This window comes from Eriocheir sinensis, chromosome 21, assembly GCF_024679095.1.
Source record: "Eriocheir sinensis breed Jianghai 21 chromosome 21, ASM2467909v1, whole genome shotgun sequence".
Classification (NCBI taxonomy): Eukaryota; Metazoa; Arthropoda; class Malacostraca; order Decapoda; family Varunidae; genus Eriocheir; species Eriocheir sinensis.
The window spans coordinates 15,309,886-15,329,053 of NC_066529.1; the positions used below are offsets into that span (position 1 = coordinate 15,309,886).

The 19,168-nt window shown below is 45.2% G+C and overlaps 2 protein-coding genes across 4 annotated transcripts in view; one reads left to right on the forward strand and one right to left on the reverse strand.

Moving 5' to 3' along the window:
* Positions 1–6,800, reverse strand: part of LOC127001738 (uncharacterized) — an 83,096-nt gene extending 76,296 nt beyond the window's left edge. The window contains exon 1 of the mRNA XM_050866861.1: positions 6,779–6,800. The gene's annotated coding sequence lies outside the window, so the exon portion shown is untranslated. The remainder of the gene's footprint in view (positions 1–6,778) is intronic.
* LOC127001736 (vascular endothelial growth factor A-like) lies at positions 2,019–17,179 on the forward strand. 3 transcript variants are annotated; one of them, XM_050866852.1, is made up of 9 exons: positions 2,019–2,217; positions 6,825–6,942; positions 7,678–7,800; positions 8,624–8,786; positions 11,485–11,705; positions 12,138–12,239; positions 12,727–12,825; positions 13,793–13,878; positions 15,298–17,179. In XM_050866852.1, the coding sequence occupies exons 1-9, from the start codon at positions 2,189–2,191 to the stop codon at positions 15,329–15,331; spliced, it is 975 nt and encodes a 324-aa protein (XP_050722809.1). In that variant the 5' UTR covers positions 2,019–2,188; the 3' UTR covers positions 15,332–17,179. The 3 variants fall into 3 exon arrangements, with proteins under 3 accessions (XP_050722809.1, XP_050722810.1, XP_050722811.1); XM_050866853.1 differs by having other exon boundaries at positions 16,389–17,179; XM_050866854.1 differs by having other exon boundaries at positions 8,624–8,723.
* The last annotated feature ends 1,989 nt before the right edge of the window (positions 17,180–19,168 follow it).

Below are 19,168 nucleotides of genomic sequence, written 5' to 3' on the forward strand. Positions count from 1 at the left end.
CACTTCTACCTCTCACACCTTTGTCCCCCCTCCTTCCCCCTTTCATTTTTCGCTCATCCTCACTCCATTCCCTTTCTACTCCCATATCGCCCAGTCCTGAATCCTCCCTCGCTTCCTCCCTTTCTCTTTCCTACACTCCCATCTCTCTCACCTTTGTCCCCTCTCCTTCCCCTTTCCTTTTCCGCTCATCCCCACTCCCTTTCTACTCCCTTATCGCCCAGTCCTCAATCCTCCCTCGCTTCCTCCCTTCCCCTTTCCTACACCCGTAACTCTCTCACCTTTGTCCCCTCTCCTTCCCCTTTCCTTTTCCGCTCATCCTCGTTCTCTTTCTACTCCCTTTTCCCCCAATCCTGAATCCTCACTTGCTACCTTCCTTCCCCTTTCCTACACTCCTACCTCTCTTGCCTCTGTCCCTTCCCACTTTTCCATACCCTCTCCTTCCCCCTTTGACGCCCACCCCCTCCTACCGTTCCGTTTGTACTTCTTTTCTTCCCACGCCAATCCCCGTTTGCTCCCTCCTTTCCCCTTTCATACTCTTCTACCTCCCTTGCCTCTGTCCCTTCCCAGTTTTCCACACCCTCTTCTTCCCCCTTTCCTCTGACGTACACCCCCACCTCCTGTTCCGTTTCTACTCCCCTTTTCTCACATCAATCCTCCCTGGCCCCTTACTTCCACTTTCCTACACTCCTATCTTTCTGGTCGCTGCTCCTTTCCACTTTTTCATACCCTCTCCTTTCCCCTTTCCTCTGTTGTACATCCTCTCCTCCCGTTCCGTTTCTACCCCCTTTTTCCCACATAAGCCTTTCCTTGCCCCTTTACTTCCCCTTTTTCTACCCTGCACCTTCCCTGGCCTCTGACCCTTCCCACCTTTCCACACCCTTCCCTCACGGTTGTTTTTCTACCCTGCACCTTCCCTGGCCTCTCCCCCTTCCCATTTCCCCCACCTCCTCCTCTCGTTTTCCCGTCCCTCCCCAGCAGTTTCCTCACCCCGCCTCCCGTGCCCCTGCTTCTCTCCCCCCCCCCCCTTACACACACACACACACACACACACACACACACACACACACACACACACTGAGCAGTACAAGAAAGGATTTATGATATAGCAAAGGAGACAGATCAGGGTTTTAATCTTAATGCTGCACTCTAGCCTGCTCTTTCCCGCCCACCCCACTACGCCTTAACCCGCCCATCGTATTTTTTTCTCTGTTTTACAGCGACGGAAACCACTCAAAGGCAAAAAAATAGGCGAATAACAAAAAAGCCCGCCCATTTCTGCTTATCTTCTTTTAGTTATGGGTGTAGCAAGAAGAGGAAGTGGGTCAGTGGAGAAGGTAGCTACATGCAGGTGGGGGAAGAGGAAAGCCAGTAGAAGTGTACAGTTGTATGGTGTAGGTGCGTTAATTATTCTACAGTAGTGGTTTATCGGGCACCTTATTCTTCTATTTATTTATTTATTTATTTATTTTTTGCCCTGCTGTGACCCCCCTGACCCCACTCTCCCAGCTGCGCTCTACCTGCGTGTGTGCTAGAAAGGAACAGCTTGGGTGAATGATTTTATAGCTTAACATTTTGAGATTGTTATCAATGATTTTTTTTCTGCTGGTGATGTATGCTTCTGCTGGTGAGTGTTGAGAGAGAGAGAGAGAGAGAGAGAGAGAGAGAGAGAGAGAGAGAGAGAGAGAGAGAGAGAGAGAGAGAGAGAGAGAGAGAGAGAGAGAGAGAGAGAGAGAGAGAGAGAGAGAGAGAGAGAGAGAGAGAGAGAGAGAGAGAGAGACACTCGGGTGCCACTGTGTCCGAACAAGGCCAGTTCGCTGATCGGCCTCGGGCATCCCTGGCGAGGAGTGCCACACTGACTCAGGCCGCCACTCACGCCGCCACTCACGCCTCATCAAGTATTTCCGTGATGCTAAGTGAGAAATCTTGGAAAATTCATGTTTATCAAAAATTCTAAACATGAGTTGGACCCATATTCGGCCGCGGGGGTGTGAGGGGGGCCGGATGGTATAAAAGGCCGCGGCGGCGGAATAGCCCGTCACTCGAGCCCCTTGCCCCGTTCCGTGTGGAGCAGGCCCGCCCCAGTGTCTGTCCGTGTGCCACCCGTGTGGGTAGTGTGTTCAGTGTTGTTGTGACAGCCACGAGTGTGTTGTGGTGACGGACTGCTTCGCCCAGCGAGTGACAGTGAAAGATGCCGACATTCAAATTTCTCTCCCTTGGGTAAGTCGGCGTTTTTGGTGTCTCCATCGAGGCCGAGGTGATGCTGTTCCGCCCCGACGCCCTCCCTTCCCGCCACGGCCAGCCGCGCCGCCATCCATCTTCGGCGGCGTGCCATTAGTTCTCGACGCGCGTTACCGGTGCCCGACACCCTCACACGTGTCTATGTTTAGTCACCTCGAAAAAAAGGTCATATTTCACGCCCTTGTTTTGGTTCAGTGTTGTGGGACTTTTTAAGACTAGTCGCTGGAAAAGAAAACAGTCGCCCGCGTATGTAAATACGTGCTGTTGACATGTTGCTGGACGGGAATGTGCCTCTGCTTGTACTGTTTGGGACGTTATCATAAAGTGAAATAAAGTGTTGCAAGAGTTAAGAATCTAAGAAGAATTAAACAGTAAAAACAAAATTACATTGAAGAGGGTTAATCAAGCACACAAACAACACCCTTGCGGCTGCCGTCGGATAACAGCGGCGCGGCGTCACGAAACACGATGGACTCAAGGCCCAAGTTTTATCAGCCGACAATGAAAAACTTGTTGCAGCGCGTGCTGGGGAGCAGGATGAGGCTCTCCACAATGCCTCTTTCTTGAAAATTCATCGCCGTCTCTTGGTCTCTTGCAGACTGCAGAAATTATAAGTGCCTCTGACGAGCGTAACACAAATCCTAAAGGTATGAAGCGTAACGCGTGGAAGGGGACGTGTTGTGAAAAATCATAAAAAAATCGGTTTGGGAAGCTGACGACTTAATTAAAGGATCAAACATTAGCGCCACACAAGGGCACAGCTGCCTCTTTCTTGTTGATAGATTTATATTGTTTATTTAATGAATCCACAGTTAAAAAGCATTCAAGTAGATATTTGAAGTTCGAGCACGGTACTTTTCCCCCTCCTAACGACGATGAAGGCCCTACACTAATATACACGCGTCAGTAATATGCAGTGAACCAGCAAACAGAGAGACCAACAAAAGTCCTGCACTTCCCCGGCTCCCACGCCTTGGCCTCGACCACACCTGCGTGCTTGTTTTCTTGGGGGTTCGGAGTCGCCGCATACTAGGGGGGTGGGGTGTAGGAGAGAGAGTGAGGGTAGGAGTTTTGTTTTCTTGGGGGTTCGGAGTCGCCGCATACTAGGGGGGTGGGGTGTAGGAGAGAGAGTGAGGGTAGGAGTTTTGTTTTCTTGGGGGTTCGGAGTCGCCGCATGCTAGGGGGGTGGGGTGTAGGAGAGAGAGTGAGGGTAGGGGTTTTGTTTTCTTGGGGGTTCAGGTCGCCGCATGCTAGGGGTGGGGTGTAGGAGAGAGTGAGGTAGGAGTTTTGTTTTCTTGGGGTTCAGGTCGCCGCATGCTAGGGGGTGGGGTGTAGGAGAGAGAGTGAGGGTAGGGGTTTTGTTTTCTTGGGGTTCAGGTCGCCGCATACTAGGGGTGGGGTGTTGGAGAGAGAGTGAGGTAGGAGTTTTGTTTTCTTGGGGTTCAGGTCGCCGCATGCTAGGGGGGTGGGATGTAGGAGAGAGAGTGAGGGTAGGGGTTTTGTTTTCTTGGGGGTTCGGAGTCGCCGCATGCTAGGGGGGTGGGGTGTTGGAGAGAGAGTGAGGGTAGGAGTTTTGTTTTCTTGGGGGTTCGGAGTCACCGCATGCTAGGGGGGTGGGGTGTAGGAGAGAGTGAGGGTAGGAGTTTTGTTTTCTTGGGGGTTCGGAGTCACCGCATGCTAGGGGGGTGGGGTGTAGGAGAGAGAGTGAGGGTAGGAGTTTTGTTTTCTTGGGGGTTCGGAGTCGCCGCATACTAGGGGGGTGGGGTGTAGGAGAGAGTGAGGGTAGAGGTTTTGTTTTCTTGGGGGTTCGGAGTCGTCGCATGCTAGGGGGGTGGGGTGTAGGAGAGAGAGTGAGGGTAGGGGTTTTGTTTTCTTGGGGGTTCGGAGTCGCCGCATACTAGGGGGGTGGGGTGTAGGAGAGAGAGTGAGGGTAGGGGTTTTGTTTTCTTGGGGGTTCGGAGTCGCCGCATACTAGGGGGGTGGGGTGTAGGAGAGAGAGTGAGGGTAGGGGTTTTGTTTTCTTGGGGTTCAGGTCGCCGCATACTAGGGGGGGTGTAGGAGAGAGAGTGAGGGTAGGCGTTTTGTTGTCTTGGGGGTTCGGAGTCGCCGCATACTAGGGGGGTGGGGTGTAGGAGAGAGAGTGAGGGTAGGGGTTTTGTTTTCTTGGGGGTTCGGAGTCGCCGCATACTAGGGGGGTGGGGTGTAGGAGAGAGAGTGAGGGTAGGGGTTTTGTTTTCTTGGGGGTTCGGAGTCGCCGCATACTAGGGGGGTGGGGTGTAGGAGAGAGAGTGAGGGTAGAAGTGGTCCATATTCATGAACGTTTCGGGCTCTCTTCACGACTATTTTCCAAGACCACAGAAAAGATTAACCGGGTTTTCTTGAGTGCTTTTCCCTTTTAAAATGCAGAAGTCAGGTACAACTATCACCAGGATCACAAAACAATCCAATGAAATCCCAGAAACTTTTACGAGGACTAAGGTGCCGATACGATTAATAATACGGGCTAGTGAGTGTAGGAAAGTGAGTGAAGGAGAGAGAACGCAAGGAGTGAACGTGGACGCTTATTGTTATGTAATGAGTCTCAAGCTGTTAGGAAGTGGACGGTTACCAAAAGATTAAACATGGGTCACTTGTAATCTGCGAGGACTCAATCATGTTAACCCGGTAGCTGCGGGGGTCATGTTTCTTAGGTTAGGTTAGGTTAGGTTATAGGTCCCTCTAAGCAAAATAATGAGAAAGAATCATCACTCACGCAAACCATTTCATAATATATATCAACGCATTTGTGATCAGTTTATGCATCATCTATCTTGGGAGGTTTATATCATGGCAGAAATTTGGCCCATCGCTGGTACACGGTAAAGCCACAAATTTGGCCCGTCGCTGCTACCGGATTAAGGAGGCCATCAACCACAGCGGAGGAAAAGTGAGACGAGACGCTTGCCAGACTAGTTTTACACAACTAGACGTGGCCCCAGGGAGGGTGAGAGGCGCGAATAGTGACCTACTTCGTGCATGAAAGATAACTGGCTTCTTTGTTTTGTAAGATGAGGAAGAGATTGTTAAGAAACCTATGAAAATTGTGAACGAACCCTCTTGATACATTTGTTCGTGTGGTGACTGTGGTGGTGGGTGTGGTGGTGCTGGTGGGGGTATTATTATTATTCGTAGTGGTGGTGGTTGCGGTTGTAATGGTGGGGTTATTGTTGTTGTTGATGGCGGTGGAAGTGGTGGTGGTTGTTTTTGTAATGGTGGTGATAGTGTTGTTGGAGGTGGTGGTATTGATGGTGGTAGTGGTTGTAATGATGGGGATAGTGTTGTTATTGTTGTTGTTGTTATTGTTGTTGGTGGTGGTGGTTGTAATGGTGATTATGGTGGTACACGAGTGACATCTAAGACAAACCCGCCTAGAATACTAATCGTGGGTGAAGTGTTTGCAGAGGTAAGGAAACGCTAGATTGCTGGCGTGCCTCTGAATGCTGAAACACTGAACGATTGAGAAAGGGACGTTTACTTATTTATTTTATATAACAATGGCGAAGATAAAGGACTAACCATTGTTTTGTTTTTCTAAATGTCTGTGTTGTTTTCCATTTCTATATTCACTTCTATTCAGTTTTCCTTTGTCTGAGGTACTTTAGTTTTAATTGGATTTGCTGTGATTCATAGCTCTGGTTACTATTTGCAAATGTATTTTCTTTGTAAAATGTTCGTTGAACTATAGATGTATTGTTGGTGATTATATTATGTCCCCTCGTTCAATATAAAAGCAGAAAGAGAACTAGTCTCAGATTTTAATGCCCTAGGAATGGTGACAGGTTATTTAATATTTAGTTGTATACTTGGAAACAAACAACGTGCTATATAACTGCAGAAGCAATAGTACTGGAGAGTTTGACTGACAACCTTCCTCTTCCCGTGGAACATACTGTATATCTAAAAAAGTGACACAGTAAAAAATCAAATATTAACGTGTGCAGCCGATGTAAAAAGGAACAGAAAAAGAGCTGATCATTGTCGTATATGTAACGTGAAGGAAATATAACACGACTCAGGGTGGTCACGGGCGTCATGGAAGGGATTACCGTTAGGAACACCTCATGTGCAAGCCGACTCATGCAATGTACTGCTGCGTGCCATGCCTTCATAGACTACATGTTTTAGATATTTGATACTACTGCAGCAAGCCAATGAAGTAGTCCACGACAAAAACGAGAGCCAGTGGTTCAAACGGAAGTTTCATTAACGCCCAACCGAAGCAACAGCATTTTTTTTTTTACAACAAAAGAGTCGGCACAAGGGCAACAAAAAGAGTGTAGAAAAATAAGCCCGCTACTTGCCGCTCCCATAACAAAAGATAGTATAGAGTAACCAAAAGAGAGGTCAATTTCGGGTGGAGGTGGCCTCGCGAATAAATAAACTGGAACCTTACACTCGCGTTCCCGGTGAGGGGTACGAGTAACCGACTGTGTGATGACTCTGAACACACTGGGAATATAGTTGTAACCACACACCAAAAAACATGTCACGTAAGACTAACTTGAGGCCACGAATTGCTACTATCTCCTGTCCTCTCCCTCCCGCAGGTGCCTGGTGGTGGTCATGGTGGTGGCTGTGCCGGGCGTCACCGCGGAGGGACCCGTCATCAACCCCTCTGACAACGATGTGTACCCCACCTCCGTCCCGCCTTCGCCCCATCCGGAAGTGAGTGTCGGGTCTTCCCCGCCGCACCGTCAGCCCGTCTGTGGTGCGGTCTGGCCTGTCTGTGCCTCCTCTGCTCTAGACCTTTGTTGCTGTTGATGCTCATGATTCAGATTTGTTTTTATGCTGTTATTTTCCCTCATCATTATCTTGTTCTTCCTCTTTTTCTTCTTCCTTTTCTAGATCTTCTTCTTTCTTTTCTACTGTCTTCTTCTTCTTCTTCTTCTTCTTCCTGTTTTTCTTTTTCTTCTTCCTGTTTTCTTCTTCTTCTTCTTCTTCTTCTTCTTCTTCTTCTTCTTCTACTTCTTATTCTTCCTAATTATTACTATTATTATTATTATTATTATTATTATTATTATTATTATTATTATTATTATTATTAGTAGTAGTAGTAGTAGTAGTAGTAGTAGTAGTAGTATCATTATTGCTATTAATATTATTGATATTATATTATTATTATTATTATTATTATTATTATTATTATTATTATTATTATTATTATTATTATTATTATTATTATTATTATTTAATTATCATTCTCCTCATTGACGTCTTAATATCCTGTGTCCCTAATGACTGGGTATAGTTTTCAAGGTCTTGTAATCTCAGCCCTCAACCACGACCCATCTGCTTGCAACCTGACCAATAGTAACGTTTATGCTCTGATCACTACTCACCACTGACCACGAGGCATTTCACTGACCTACACCTTCCTCGGTTTCCTTCCTGCCGGGCCAGTTCTCGAAGGCCCGGGCACTGAACGTGAGCCAGACCACCGACCTGCGAGAGTTCATCATGAGGTTCGTGCAGGACGAGAGGATCTGCTCCAACCCCACGCTGCGAGACCTCATCCTGGGCGAGGTGGGTGACGCGGCGAGTGTTGGCACGCTCATTAACCTACCGGGGGCCTGTAGAAAAGGTAGACACACATAACTGCCCTCAGAACCTGTATTAGGAAAAGGGGGATTGCGACAAGCTGAGTCCTGTGTATATAGTTAGACACACAGGGAAATGAATGAGGGTGCCAATTAAAGGGGTATGCAAACGTGGCTGCCGTCAGAACTGTAGCCTATAAAAAAAAAGCCACTAGCTGAGCCCTTCGTAGTTAGACACAAAGGGAGTACTAAGTGCCTAGTTTATCATTATCCATTACGGACGACGCCTTGTATGTTGAAGTTTAGTAAAAGCTTATCCAGAAACATTCCAATTCCTCATAGAAGATGGTTGTATGAGTAGCTTTTTAGGGGGAACATTCCTAAATAGCTGTTTAGTTTTAGTAATATCCATTGCCGACTGTTTATTGTATATTGATGTCCATTGGTGTATATAAGTTAGCCAGGCACCCTTACACTGCACAAGGTGGCAAAAATACTCATGATCCAATTCTGTTCCATGTCTTGCTATTTCCCACGTGAAAGAGTTTGTTGTCTTAGTAAGGCGCAAGTACTACATTGGTTCAACTTATCTTCTGTGTGTGTGTGTGTGTGTGTGTGTGTGTGTGTGTCCTAACCTAAAACTGTTACATAAATAAATAAATAAAAAAAAATCACAAAATCACAGAGCTACAAAATATCAACCAACTTAATTAACCCCGATATCCAGCTTGCATGACCTGACCTAACTTGACCACACCTTACCTTACCTGACCTGACCTGCTGCTACTGACCCTGGCCATGTGTTGCAGGATGGGGAGGACAAGCGGGCCCAGGTGTGGTGGAGCCGGCGATGCGGGGGTGGTCGAAGGGGGGGAGCTCCGAGATTTCCTTCAGCCCAGTCACCAGAAAGTACGTTGATCAGATATCGTCGCAAAAGTTCAAACCGTGACAATCCTCAGAACTCGCTGGACCGTAAGTTGTTGTTGCGTGTCACTGCACGTACGGTACGGTAGTGGTGTGTCCTCCTTCTCTTCCTCTTCCTCATTCTTCTGTTCTTCTCCTCCTCCTCCTCCTCTTTCTTCTAATCTTCCTTACGCTCTTCCTCCTCATAGTGCTATTCCTCCATTTTCTGTTCCTCTTCCTCCTCCTCCTCCTCCTCCTCCTTCTTCTTTTGCTCTTCCTCTTCTTGCTCCTTCTCTTGTCCTTTCCCTCTTCTTCTTTTTCTTTTTTTTTTTCTTCTCCTTCTTCTTCTTCTTTTTCTTCTTCTTTTTTTTTTCTTCCTCCTCCTCCTCCTCCTCCTCCTCCTCCATAGTAGGTAGCCTCAGTATCCGTAAGTCAGTCATATTTCTAGTCCCTGCTCTTCCATGTTTCCATCTCGTCTCCCTACACTGGACTTTTAATTAAAAAAAAAAAAAAAAAAAAAATCATTGTAAACGTCTCCATTTCGCAAACTCACACATCACAGCAAGCCTCGAAGCGGCGAAGACCAACCGTTATTCTTAGGTATTATTATTGTTATTATTATTTTACTATTATCGTTAACCTTACCACAGTCAGTAAAGATTCGATATAAGTGTTGTGAATGGTCTTTTTTTTTTAGAGATTCACTTCTTGTCTGATATATAAACACGCTAAACAAACTGGGAAGACTCGCTCATTTTCATAATTGTCATTGTTGTTATTATTATCATTATCATCTTTTTTTTATTATTGTTCATGTGATTGTTGTAGTTTTTGATGCTGTTGTTATTTTCGATGTTGCCTTCATTACCGTCTTCGTCTTCGCATAAGATAACTACTATTGAATTTGTGTGCTCGAAACCTCACTGCTATTTTTTCCTTTTTTATTTTTATTTATTTATTATTATTATTATTATTTTGCTAAGCCTATCAATATGGGAACTTATAACTTATCATCCTTCCGCTATTATTTTTTCTCCTTCCTGTCTCGCACATAAACTCACGAGACAATTGTTATTAGTTGATATTATTTATGCCGTTCCTTCATTTTTTTTAACCTGATCCTTTTCTCATATTTTCTTTTTTTTCTTATTTTATTTTATTCCTACTTTTTTCAGCTCTTTGCTTCCTTTGTATCGATTTAATTATCTATCTCCCATTTATTACTTCTCCTTTCTCGATCATTTTCGTTAAGTTTTGTATTATCTATCTACCTATTTATCTTCTATCTATCTATCTATCTATCTATCTATATCTATCTGACCGTTTGTCTATCTATCTATCTGTCTATCTACCATCCGCTCTATCCCCCATTTTCCCTTCCTACTGTCGCTCTTTGTGTTTCTTTATATATTTTTTGTTAATTAATCATCGTATTCTCTATCTCTATCTGTCTATCTGTTTGTCTATCTATCTCCCCCTTTCCTTTCCATCTTTCACTGTCTGTGTTTGTAATTTTTGTTTATTTTCGTATTTTCTCTCCATCTACCTGCCTATTTATCTGTCGCTGTTTTTGTTTCCGCCCTGTGCCTTGCTCTCGCTATGAACAGTGACACCAACATCATGGCCCACTGACAGGCAGGCGTTGGTATAGAGTGTGCCAGGCTGAGTGTTCGCCCTTGATTAGTTGTAACAGTTTGAGTTCCATGTGTATGAACAACCAGCTTTTGATTTCACTAGTTAGTATGACATAGTTTCAGCTTGTTGGCTTGTCTTGTTTTCCATGCTTGGTGATGTCCAGTGACGAGTGAACAATTGTCATTCTCACCGCAGAGTTGCCACCCCAAGACCTTCCCTCTGTCGACGCTGTAGTTCATTTCTGTTTCCCAAGGACTGTGATGTCAAATGCTGAAGTTTTGATGCATGCGGGAACCCATCATAAAGAAGCCATCATGTAGGAGCAGCGCTTGGCGGGCTTTTTTTGTTATAATTTATTTTTGCCATTGAGCTGCTTCATTTACGGACAAAAATAAAAAGACGATGAAGCTTTGTAAATATGACAGAGGGAAGTTCTGAACTTGGGGCGGCTGGCGGCCCCGCTGACCGGGCCCGACTTATTAGTGTGCTAAGGACGTAGTGATGGCAGTGAGTCGCCGGGCCAATAAGATACATGACTCTGATCCGTAGACTCTTAGAATATTGCCAGGAATTGGAGTAGCATCCATAGACAACTTGAGAATAGACAAACCTATAAAAAGTCACCGTACTCTAAACTGACCCAGAGGCCCCGCCCCCTCCTGCATAGCCACGGGAGTTGTCTGGTTGGGTGAGAGGGAGTTGGAGTTAGGAGTCAATGTTGGTCGGTATTCTTAGACGTTTTCGCTTCTTACATCAACTATTTTCAAAGGCCAAAACAGAGAGTAATCTAGTTCTAATGAATGTTGCTTTAGGTTCATGGTACAGAAGTAGGATCCAACTACCACCAGGGTCATAAAACTGCCCCTGGAAATCGCCTCAATTCCTACGAAAGCCTTGTCAAATATATGTGCTTCGGCCCCAAGGTAACGTTAATAGATCTATTAATGATACCTTGGAGGGAAGGAGGGGGAGGGGGGAGGAGGGGCTTCTGGACCCATTCAGTGTACGGTGACAATACTATGGTAATAAGAAAAGGGAAATACATTTCTTTCCCCTTGCCTTGAGGTTGGTTACTTACATATAATCTACCTGAATATCACACCCGCACCTCGTTTATCTCCCCTTCTTCTAGGCTCTCGGAAAGACAAAAAAAAGTGGCAAAAGGTTGAGAAGTTGATGAGGGACAAACGAGTCTTTTGCAACCCCAAGAAGAAGGCCGTGCCGCTGCCCAATCCCGACCACTCCACCACCAAGCTGCAGCCCGAGTGTGTGTATATCAAGCAGTGCGGCGGCTGCTGCGGTTCGCCGGAGCTCGAGTGTTTGCCCACCGAGACGAAGACCAGGACCTTTCCCGTGAGTGTAGTGAGCTTCCCCTTCAGTACCTCCCACTGGAATGAATAGTGCCGGGTTTGTTCTGATATATGCTTTGTATGGTGATAGTGTTGTTGTTGTTGTTGTTTCCTATTAAAACTATTATTTTTTCAGCTGATTTTGCTGTCCGTCTTTAACCAACTCTTGTGCCTTCCCTAAGTCAACTGTATTTTTTTTTAAAGTTTTCTTCTTTACGTCTTCCTACAGCATTGCATTTCTCTCTAACAAGTCTGCATTCTCATTTTATTACATTTGGCTCATTCTGCATAAACTGTATTTTCCTTTAGTTCCCGTTGTCTTCCTTTAGCTATGTAATGTTCTTTAGCTAAATTTGTATATCCCTTCAGAATTCTTTTTCCCCTTAACGAGGTCTGTGCCCTTCTGCAGTTAACTTTACTTTCATCTAATCTACAGACGATGGTACTGACGCCGGTGCGGGAGAGATACAATTTTCCTGCGAGTCCGATCAGGATGGTCAAGGTTGTGGAGCATAAGAAGTGTAGCTGCCAGTGCAAGGTGAGACTGCTCCTCAAGCTTACTTCATACACCGCTTCCACTTCAAGCCTGTCGTTGTAGGCAAAAAATATCCACTCCATAAAAATAATGTTTAAACCTCATGAGCCAGTGTTCAAATATTCATAGGATAAGAACAATGTATGCGACTGTACAACAGTATTATTTTCTCAGTTACTCATGTGATGCACATACTGAGTGATGCACATATTGAGATGTAGTCAAGATCAGTTAATCTGATGATACAGCATTTGATTCTTTATCTTAAACTAGAAATACCTCGATTGATTATTAATTAGAGAGGCACCAACACACTGGGAAATGCAAGTGTTTATGTTAACAAGTATGTAGACCCTCTTCGGAAAATATTTACAGTATTTCATTAGATTATCAATCAATCAGTTAGTCAGTCACTCACTCAATTAAGCAGGCAGTCAATCAGGAAGCCAGGTAACCAAGTGAAACCAAAACCCACCTGTCCCCCCCACAGGTAAGGGCCGAGCACTGCACGCCCAACCAGGTGTACAATGAAGGCGGTTGTCAGTGCCAGTGCCCATCACACCTGAGCCGGGCCTGCCCCGCGAGGAAGGTGGGTGGGATCAGTCAACTCTGCAGTCTTCTTTGTTTACTTCCTGTTAGCTCCGTAACCTTCTCCAGTTGTTTCCCATCCTCCTCCAGTCACCTCTGCATCCTTCTTCATATCCTTCAATTCCTCCACCAGTCAACTCTACAACCTTCTTCATTCACTACCCATCCTCCTTCAGTTAGCTCTGCATCCTTCTTCACTTCCTTCCTGCCCTCCTCCAGTCACCTCTGTATCCTTCTTCCCCTCCTCCTTCCTCTGCATCCTTCTTCACTTCCTTCCTGCCCTCCTCCAGTCACCTCTGTATCCTTCTTCCCCTCCTCCTTCCTCTGCATCCTTCTTCAGTTCCTTCCTGCCCTCCTCCAGTCACCTCTGTATCCTTCTTCCCCTCCTCCTTCCTCTGCATCCTTCTTCACTTCCTTTCCGTCCTCCTCCAGTCACCCCTGCATCCTTCTTCAGTCACTTCCCATCCCTCAACAGTATATCTTTCAGTAACTTTGCACAATCCTTCAAATAACTCCTTTATTCTTCATGACCATAAGGGACAGATTATTCCATGTGTTTGAGCAGTCATTCACGCCTCTTGGCAGGGTTTCAAGTAGTGGTGTCGGTATTCAAACATATGAATACTTTGTGTTTATACATGTTATAATTGCAATCAAACTTTACGCTCCATTAATTTAATCAAAAACTCATTGAAAGACTACGTCAGGTTTCAGCGTATGTAAGTCTCTGAACCAGTCCCAGAAAGTGATGTCTGCTGCTAAACGTATCATAGATCACAAAAAAAGGTCTCTAAAGCATCAAGTTAATGAACTGGTGATGAAGTAGGAAAAATAACTAAATACTGAATGGTTTGTTTATCTCTTTATCTAGTAATATAAAGATAAACTATGATTGTGTTTAATGTTAATAGCTGTTGTAAAGGTGCCGTGCGTGTGTTGGTAACGGTGTGTGTTGTGTTGCCCCGCAGAGTTGGAACGACAAAACCTGCCGCTGCGAGTGTACCAGACCGCGGGAATGTACCACAGGACGCTACTTCGACGTCAACACATGCAGGTGAGGAAAGTTGTCTGTCCATGTGCAGTACCCTTGGCAAAAGGAAAACAAAGCTGGCACTCCTGCAAAATACAAGAGGCAATACCAGTTCTCTCTCTCTCTCTCTCTCTCTCTCTCTCTCTCTCTCTCTCTCTCTCTCTCTCTCTCTCTCTTTTCCTCCATGTTGTTGCATTGCATCTTTTGTTGTATGGGTTTGCGATGCACGGTTCAGTTTCATTTCAGTGGACGAGGCAGATACTTTTCTCTTGGATTGTTCCGAAACTAATGAAATCAGCTGTTGTTTACTTGTTTCTTTGCCGAGGGTACGCACCTCGTAGAACAGGTGCTAGAAAGCTGTCTATTAGGTTCCCAGTATTTTTATTATTCTAGTAGCAGTAATAGTCGTAGTAGTAGTAGTAGTAGTAGTAGTTATTGTTGTTATTAGTAATTAATTAAAATAATATTGAAAAGTAAGTTACAACAATAATAGAAGTAATAACAACAATATTAATAGTAATATAAATGAGCATAATATTAAGTATGAATGAGCAAACTTGTGAATGTATGTATGTATGTATGTATATGCCTGTATGCATGTATGTCTGTATGAACAGTGTTGGCTTTAGGCACGAGCTAAACAAGCTACAGTTCGGGACCCACAGCCAGCAGGGACTCGCGAAAGGTCACTCGCAGCACACACACCCTTTTCCTTAAGCAAGTAAGCTGAATTCAGACCATTTCTGAAGACTGAGGACCAATTGTTCTGAGTTCAGAGTAAAACTTTATAGTTACATACCCATTAACGTCCCTTGTCAGGGCATCATCACAAGAGAGTACCCTGGGGCCATGCCTCTTGTTTTCAAGCGTGCCCCTCCACACCAAAGCCAAGAGGGGGAGGCAATAGATGGCGGGTACTCACAAAAAGTGTTTCCCAGTGTTTCCCCGGGGCACAGAACATCAGAATTACCTATAAAAAATATTTATTTTTATAATCAAGCATATATGTAGATACTTCCAGTTTCTGAATTATTGTTCAAAATGTTTATAATCAGACTGTTATGTAGATACTTTCAGTGTTTGAGGAGACCCTCGAGACCTCGTTTTGGTATACACCTTTGTGACATCCTCCGGGATAGTTTTAGTTTTAACAAGAGGCATTCAGGCTTTCTGTTGCTTAGGACCTCGCTAAGGCTAAACCCGGCACTGTGTGTGTGTGTGTGTGTGTGTGTGTGTGTGTGTGTGTGTGTGTGTGTGTGTGTGTTCAGGTCACCATCTGTATTTTCCCCCATTCCCTATACATGTATACACTGATGCACGATGACTCCCCTTCCTTGTCATGCTCCTCTTTGCCACCCTCTCCCCCGTGCCTCTCCTGAGTCTGGCACTAACCCCCCCCACCGCCGCCCCGCTAACCCAGGTGTTGTCTTGTCTCGTCCGTAGGTGCGCCAGCCCGCACCCGGTATGGTATACGTAATGTGACTGGGCGCGACTCGTTGGATGAAAAAACGCGGCGATTTGTTGCTCGGCGTGGATTTCTCCTCTTTCTGCTCCTCCACCTTCTTATTTTCCATCTTATTCTTCTTTTCCTTGTCCTCCTCCTCCTCCTCCCCCTCCTCCTCCTCCTCCTTTTAAACCGAAAGAGACGGCCAGCGAGCAGGATTGAAAAAGGAGAAGGAAGTTTGAGAGCGGTCCACTCGTGTGTCCTGGAGCGGACTAACGTTGTATTGCCTGACGTGTTGGTGCTGCTGTTGCTGCTTCTTGTTGGTCGCCCTGTCTCCGCTCTCCTGGTCCTCGCCGGCCTCCCAGCACCTCTGACTCAGATAGGTCTCAGCGCCGATGTGGATAAGAATTGGCCACAGAGGGTAACACAACTATTAGACATTCCAAGCATTTGATACCAGGCTCCCTCCCTCCCCCTCAAGTGTGTGGTGGCTTATTGGTCGAGGCTGGTCCGAGGGTTGGGTTCCCAAGCCGATGCTGGGTGCCTTCATATAAGAGATAACGCTTGATACCAACTCAAGCAGGACTGAGTAACCTTAGTTGATCAGCCGGAGTGAAAGCCTTGTCCTCCCTCTCTACAGTTATCGTCGGTCACAAGGACAACTGGCCTATATAATGTCACTTTATATTTTGAGCTAGCGTGAGTGTCTGTTTGGCTTTGTTCAGGAAAAAGGAACAAAGTACGTAATGGGACGCCCTGAAAAGGGAAGGAATTTTGTTCCTATAGTCATTCGATGAATAAGCTTGAGCTTGGTCCAAGGCCTCCTGTGTGTGTGTGTGTGTGTGTGTGTGCCCCACCCCGCGCTACCCTTCTTCGTGGTTCCTGACCCCTTCACGCACCTTTGCTACTCTTCTCCTCGCCTAGTGCTTGTCGCCCCTACTTCACCCTGCTCCTCACTCACCCCCTGTACCCTCCCTGTCTGTGGTTGCCGCACACTCGTCCTGAGACAGACGCAGTGCGGTATGTCCCACCAGGGTTGCTGGCTGCCCTGGGGCTTGCTGCTCACCTCGTGTCGTTGTCCCCTTTGCAGATGTCTGAAGTCTTGAATCGCATTCCAGACCGGATTGCTGGTGAGCCTGACCATCCCCCCCACAGCCCTGGCCCCGGCTCTGTGCCGCCAGGACCGCCAAAGGTTGTGGCGAGGCCGTGCCGGGGCCAGAGTACCGACCGCTAGACCGTTGTGTTAGGAAGGCTCCTGGCCGAGGCTCATTCTCCCTGTAGACCACTTAACCACATAATCTCTCGTGCCCACATGCACTCATAGTATAGCCACACTTCACTATACAGGAGTATTCATTAAAGGTTATCTTGGTATCATGTATTGCAGTATCATATTCCTCATATCTGTGATTCATTAGGTTTTAGCTAATGTTAATTTATAAACCCGCCTGGCGGGATGACTTGTAAAGTACATTACTTACCTGAGACGCTGGAGGCCTGCGCGGCGGCCGTCCGGCGGCGCCTGGCGGTGGGCGTGAGGTCCGGCACGCCGCCGCTGTTATTTATTGTGTGTGTGTGTGTGTGTGTGTGTGTGTGTGTTTCTACTGTAGTAAGACACTTAGTACCATTGTTTATTGTTAAAACCAATGTAGCATTAAGTATTTAACTGTATTTATTTGGTATTATTTGTATTCTCATGTTAAAACTATGCTGGTGTGTGTGTGTGTGTGTGTGTGTGTGTGTGTGTGTGTGTGTGCGTGCGCGCGCGCCCGCCCGCCCGTCACGAGGGGACGTGGGTTCCTGCTAGTCACTAGAGTACATTCTCACGGCACTGGTATAGAGAAGGCATTTGGTTTGGAACAATAAAGATTAAAGACAAGACGACAGAAGACTTTTATACCACCCAGCACACACAGAGAGAGAGAGAGAGAGAGAGAGAGAGAGAGAGAGAGAGAGAGAGAGAGAGAGAGAGAGAGAGAGAAATACAGAAAACACGTATTAAATGGTCCAATTACAGGGTTTGTCCATTAATCTAGAAGTAAATGAAACTATGAGAGAGAGAGAGAGAGAGAGAGAGAGAGAGAGAGAGAGAGAGAGAGAGAGAGAGAGAGAGAGAGAGAGAGAGAGAGAGAGAGAGAGAGAGAGAGTCAAAACCAGACAACCCGTAAAAATATATAACATGAAAGTATCCGTAAGAGAAAAATGTAAGGATGAGAAATCGGAATGGCGTCAATTATTACCAAATCAAAAACACTTCTCCGCCTTGTGTGTCCTCCTCCTCTTCCTCATCTTCCTCCTCTTCTCTTATCTCCTATTTCTTCTCCCCCCAAAAGGTTAGAGTCTGTAAGGTGATGAGGAGAAAAAGGAAGAGAGCGGTAGTGGTGGTGATGGTGGTGGTGGTGGTGGTGGCAGTGGTGGTACAATTTCGTTAGTTTCTGATAGGCGTCCGCAGGGGTTTGTTTTGGTTGGGTTCAGGCGACGAAGTGGACTGCGTGATTGTTCTTCTTGCATGAATTTCGCCTCGTGCAGTGACGCAATTAAACCCAATCAGATGGCGGTCAGACAGAAGGATAAAAAGGTAAATAGGTATATAGATAAATAGATAGATAGAGACACAGAGGAAGAGATAGAGATAGATAAATAGATAGATATATAAAGAGATAGACAGATAAATAGATAGATAGGTAGAGAGATTGATAGGTAGATAGATAGATAGAAAAATAAATAGATAGACAGATTGATAGATGGATAGATAGATAGTCAAAGAGATAGATAAATAGATTGATAAATAGATAGATAGACAGATAAATAGATGGATAGATAAATAGATAGAGATTGATGAGTGGATAGATAGACGTATGGACGGATAGATAGACAGATAGAAAGATAGACTGAGAGATAGATAAAGATATGGATAGATAGATAGAGAGATAGACTGATACAGAAACTTCCTCTTCGTACTATACCCTTGATTAAAAAAAAAAAAAAAAAAAAACCCAGCTAGCAGATAGATAAAAAAAAAATACTATTCTAGACACCACCATTAATACTTTTTTTTTATTCACACAAACACTAAAATACACTATATAGTTCCATACATGCATACATCCATACATACAAGGCTGACGATACATACTTGTCATGCACTGGTTCCGAGGACGTGTGAGTGTGCAGCAGCTAGGTGGTGGTGGTGGTGGTGGAGGGAGGGACGGTGAAAAGCAACGATCCATCAGACTCGTTCCAACAATGTATGGGACTCAAATAATTCGTTGTTCTACCCATGAATAAAGATGAAAGGTTTGTTTGCGTGAAGGTGTGTGTTAGTGTGTTTGAAAGTGTGTGTTTGTGTGTTTGAAGGTGTGTGTTAGTGTGTTTGAAAGTGTGTGTTTGTGTGTTTGAAGGTGTGTGTTTGTGTGTTTGAAGGTGTGTGTTTGTGTGTTTGAAGGTGTGTGTTAGTGTGTTTGAAAGTGTGTGTTTGTGTGTTTGAAGGTGTGTGTTTGTGTGTTTGAAGGTGTGTGTTTGTGTGTTTGAAGGTGTGTGTTTGTGTGTTTGAAGGTGTGTAAAAATAATGTTAACTGTGGTGTTTTCTTTATCATTCTCACAGTCTATCGGTGTATCTATCTATCTAACTGTCTATTAATATATGTCTATCTACGTATATATCTTTCAATCAATCAATTTATCTATCTCAATCAATCTATCCATCCCTATATCTATCTATCTACCTATCTTTATCTGTCTGCCTATCTCAATCTATCTCTACCTATCTATCTATCTTGGTGCTACATAGCTGTTTATGATGATGATGGTGGTATGCAGAGGTGACCGTAGAGGCGATGGTGGTAATGATGGTGGTCATGAGTGTTGTTG

Excerpts from the sequence above, each read along its gene's own strand:
- LOC127001736 (XM_050866852.1), top strand. The coding sequence starts at position 2,189 with ATGCCGACATTCAAATTTCTCTCCCTTGG. Across the intron at positions 8,787-11,484 it reads TCCTCAGAACTCGCTGGACC|GCTCTCGGAAAGACAAAAAA; the intron begins GTAAGTTGTTGT and ends CCCTTCTTCTAG. Across the intron at positions 11,706-12,137 it reads CGAAGACCAGGACCTTTCCC|ACGATGGTACTGACGCCGGT; the intron begins GTGAGTGTAGTG and ends TCTAATCTACAG.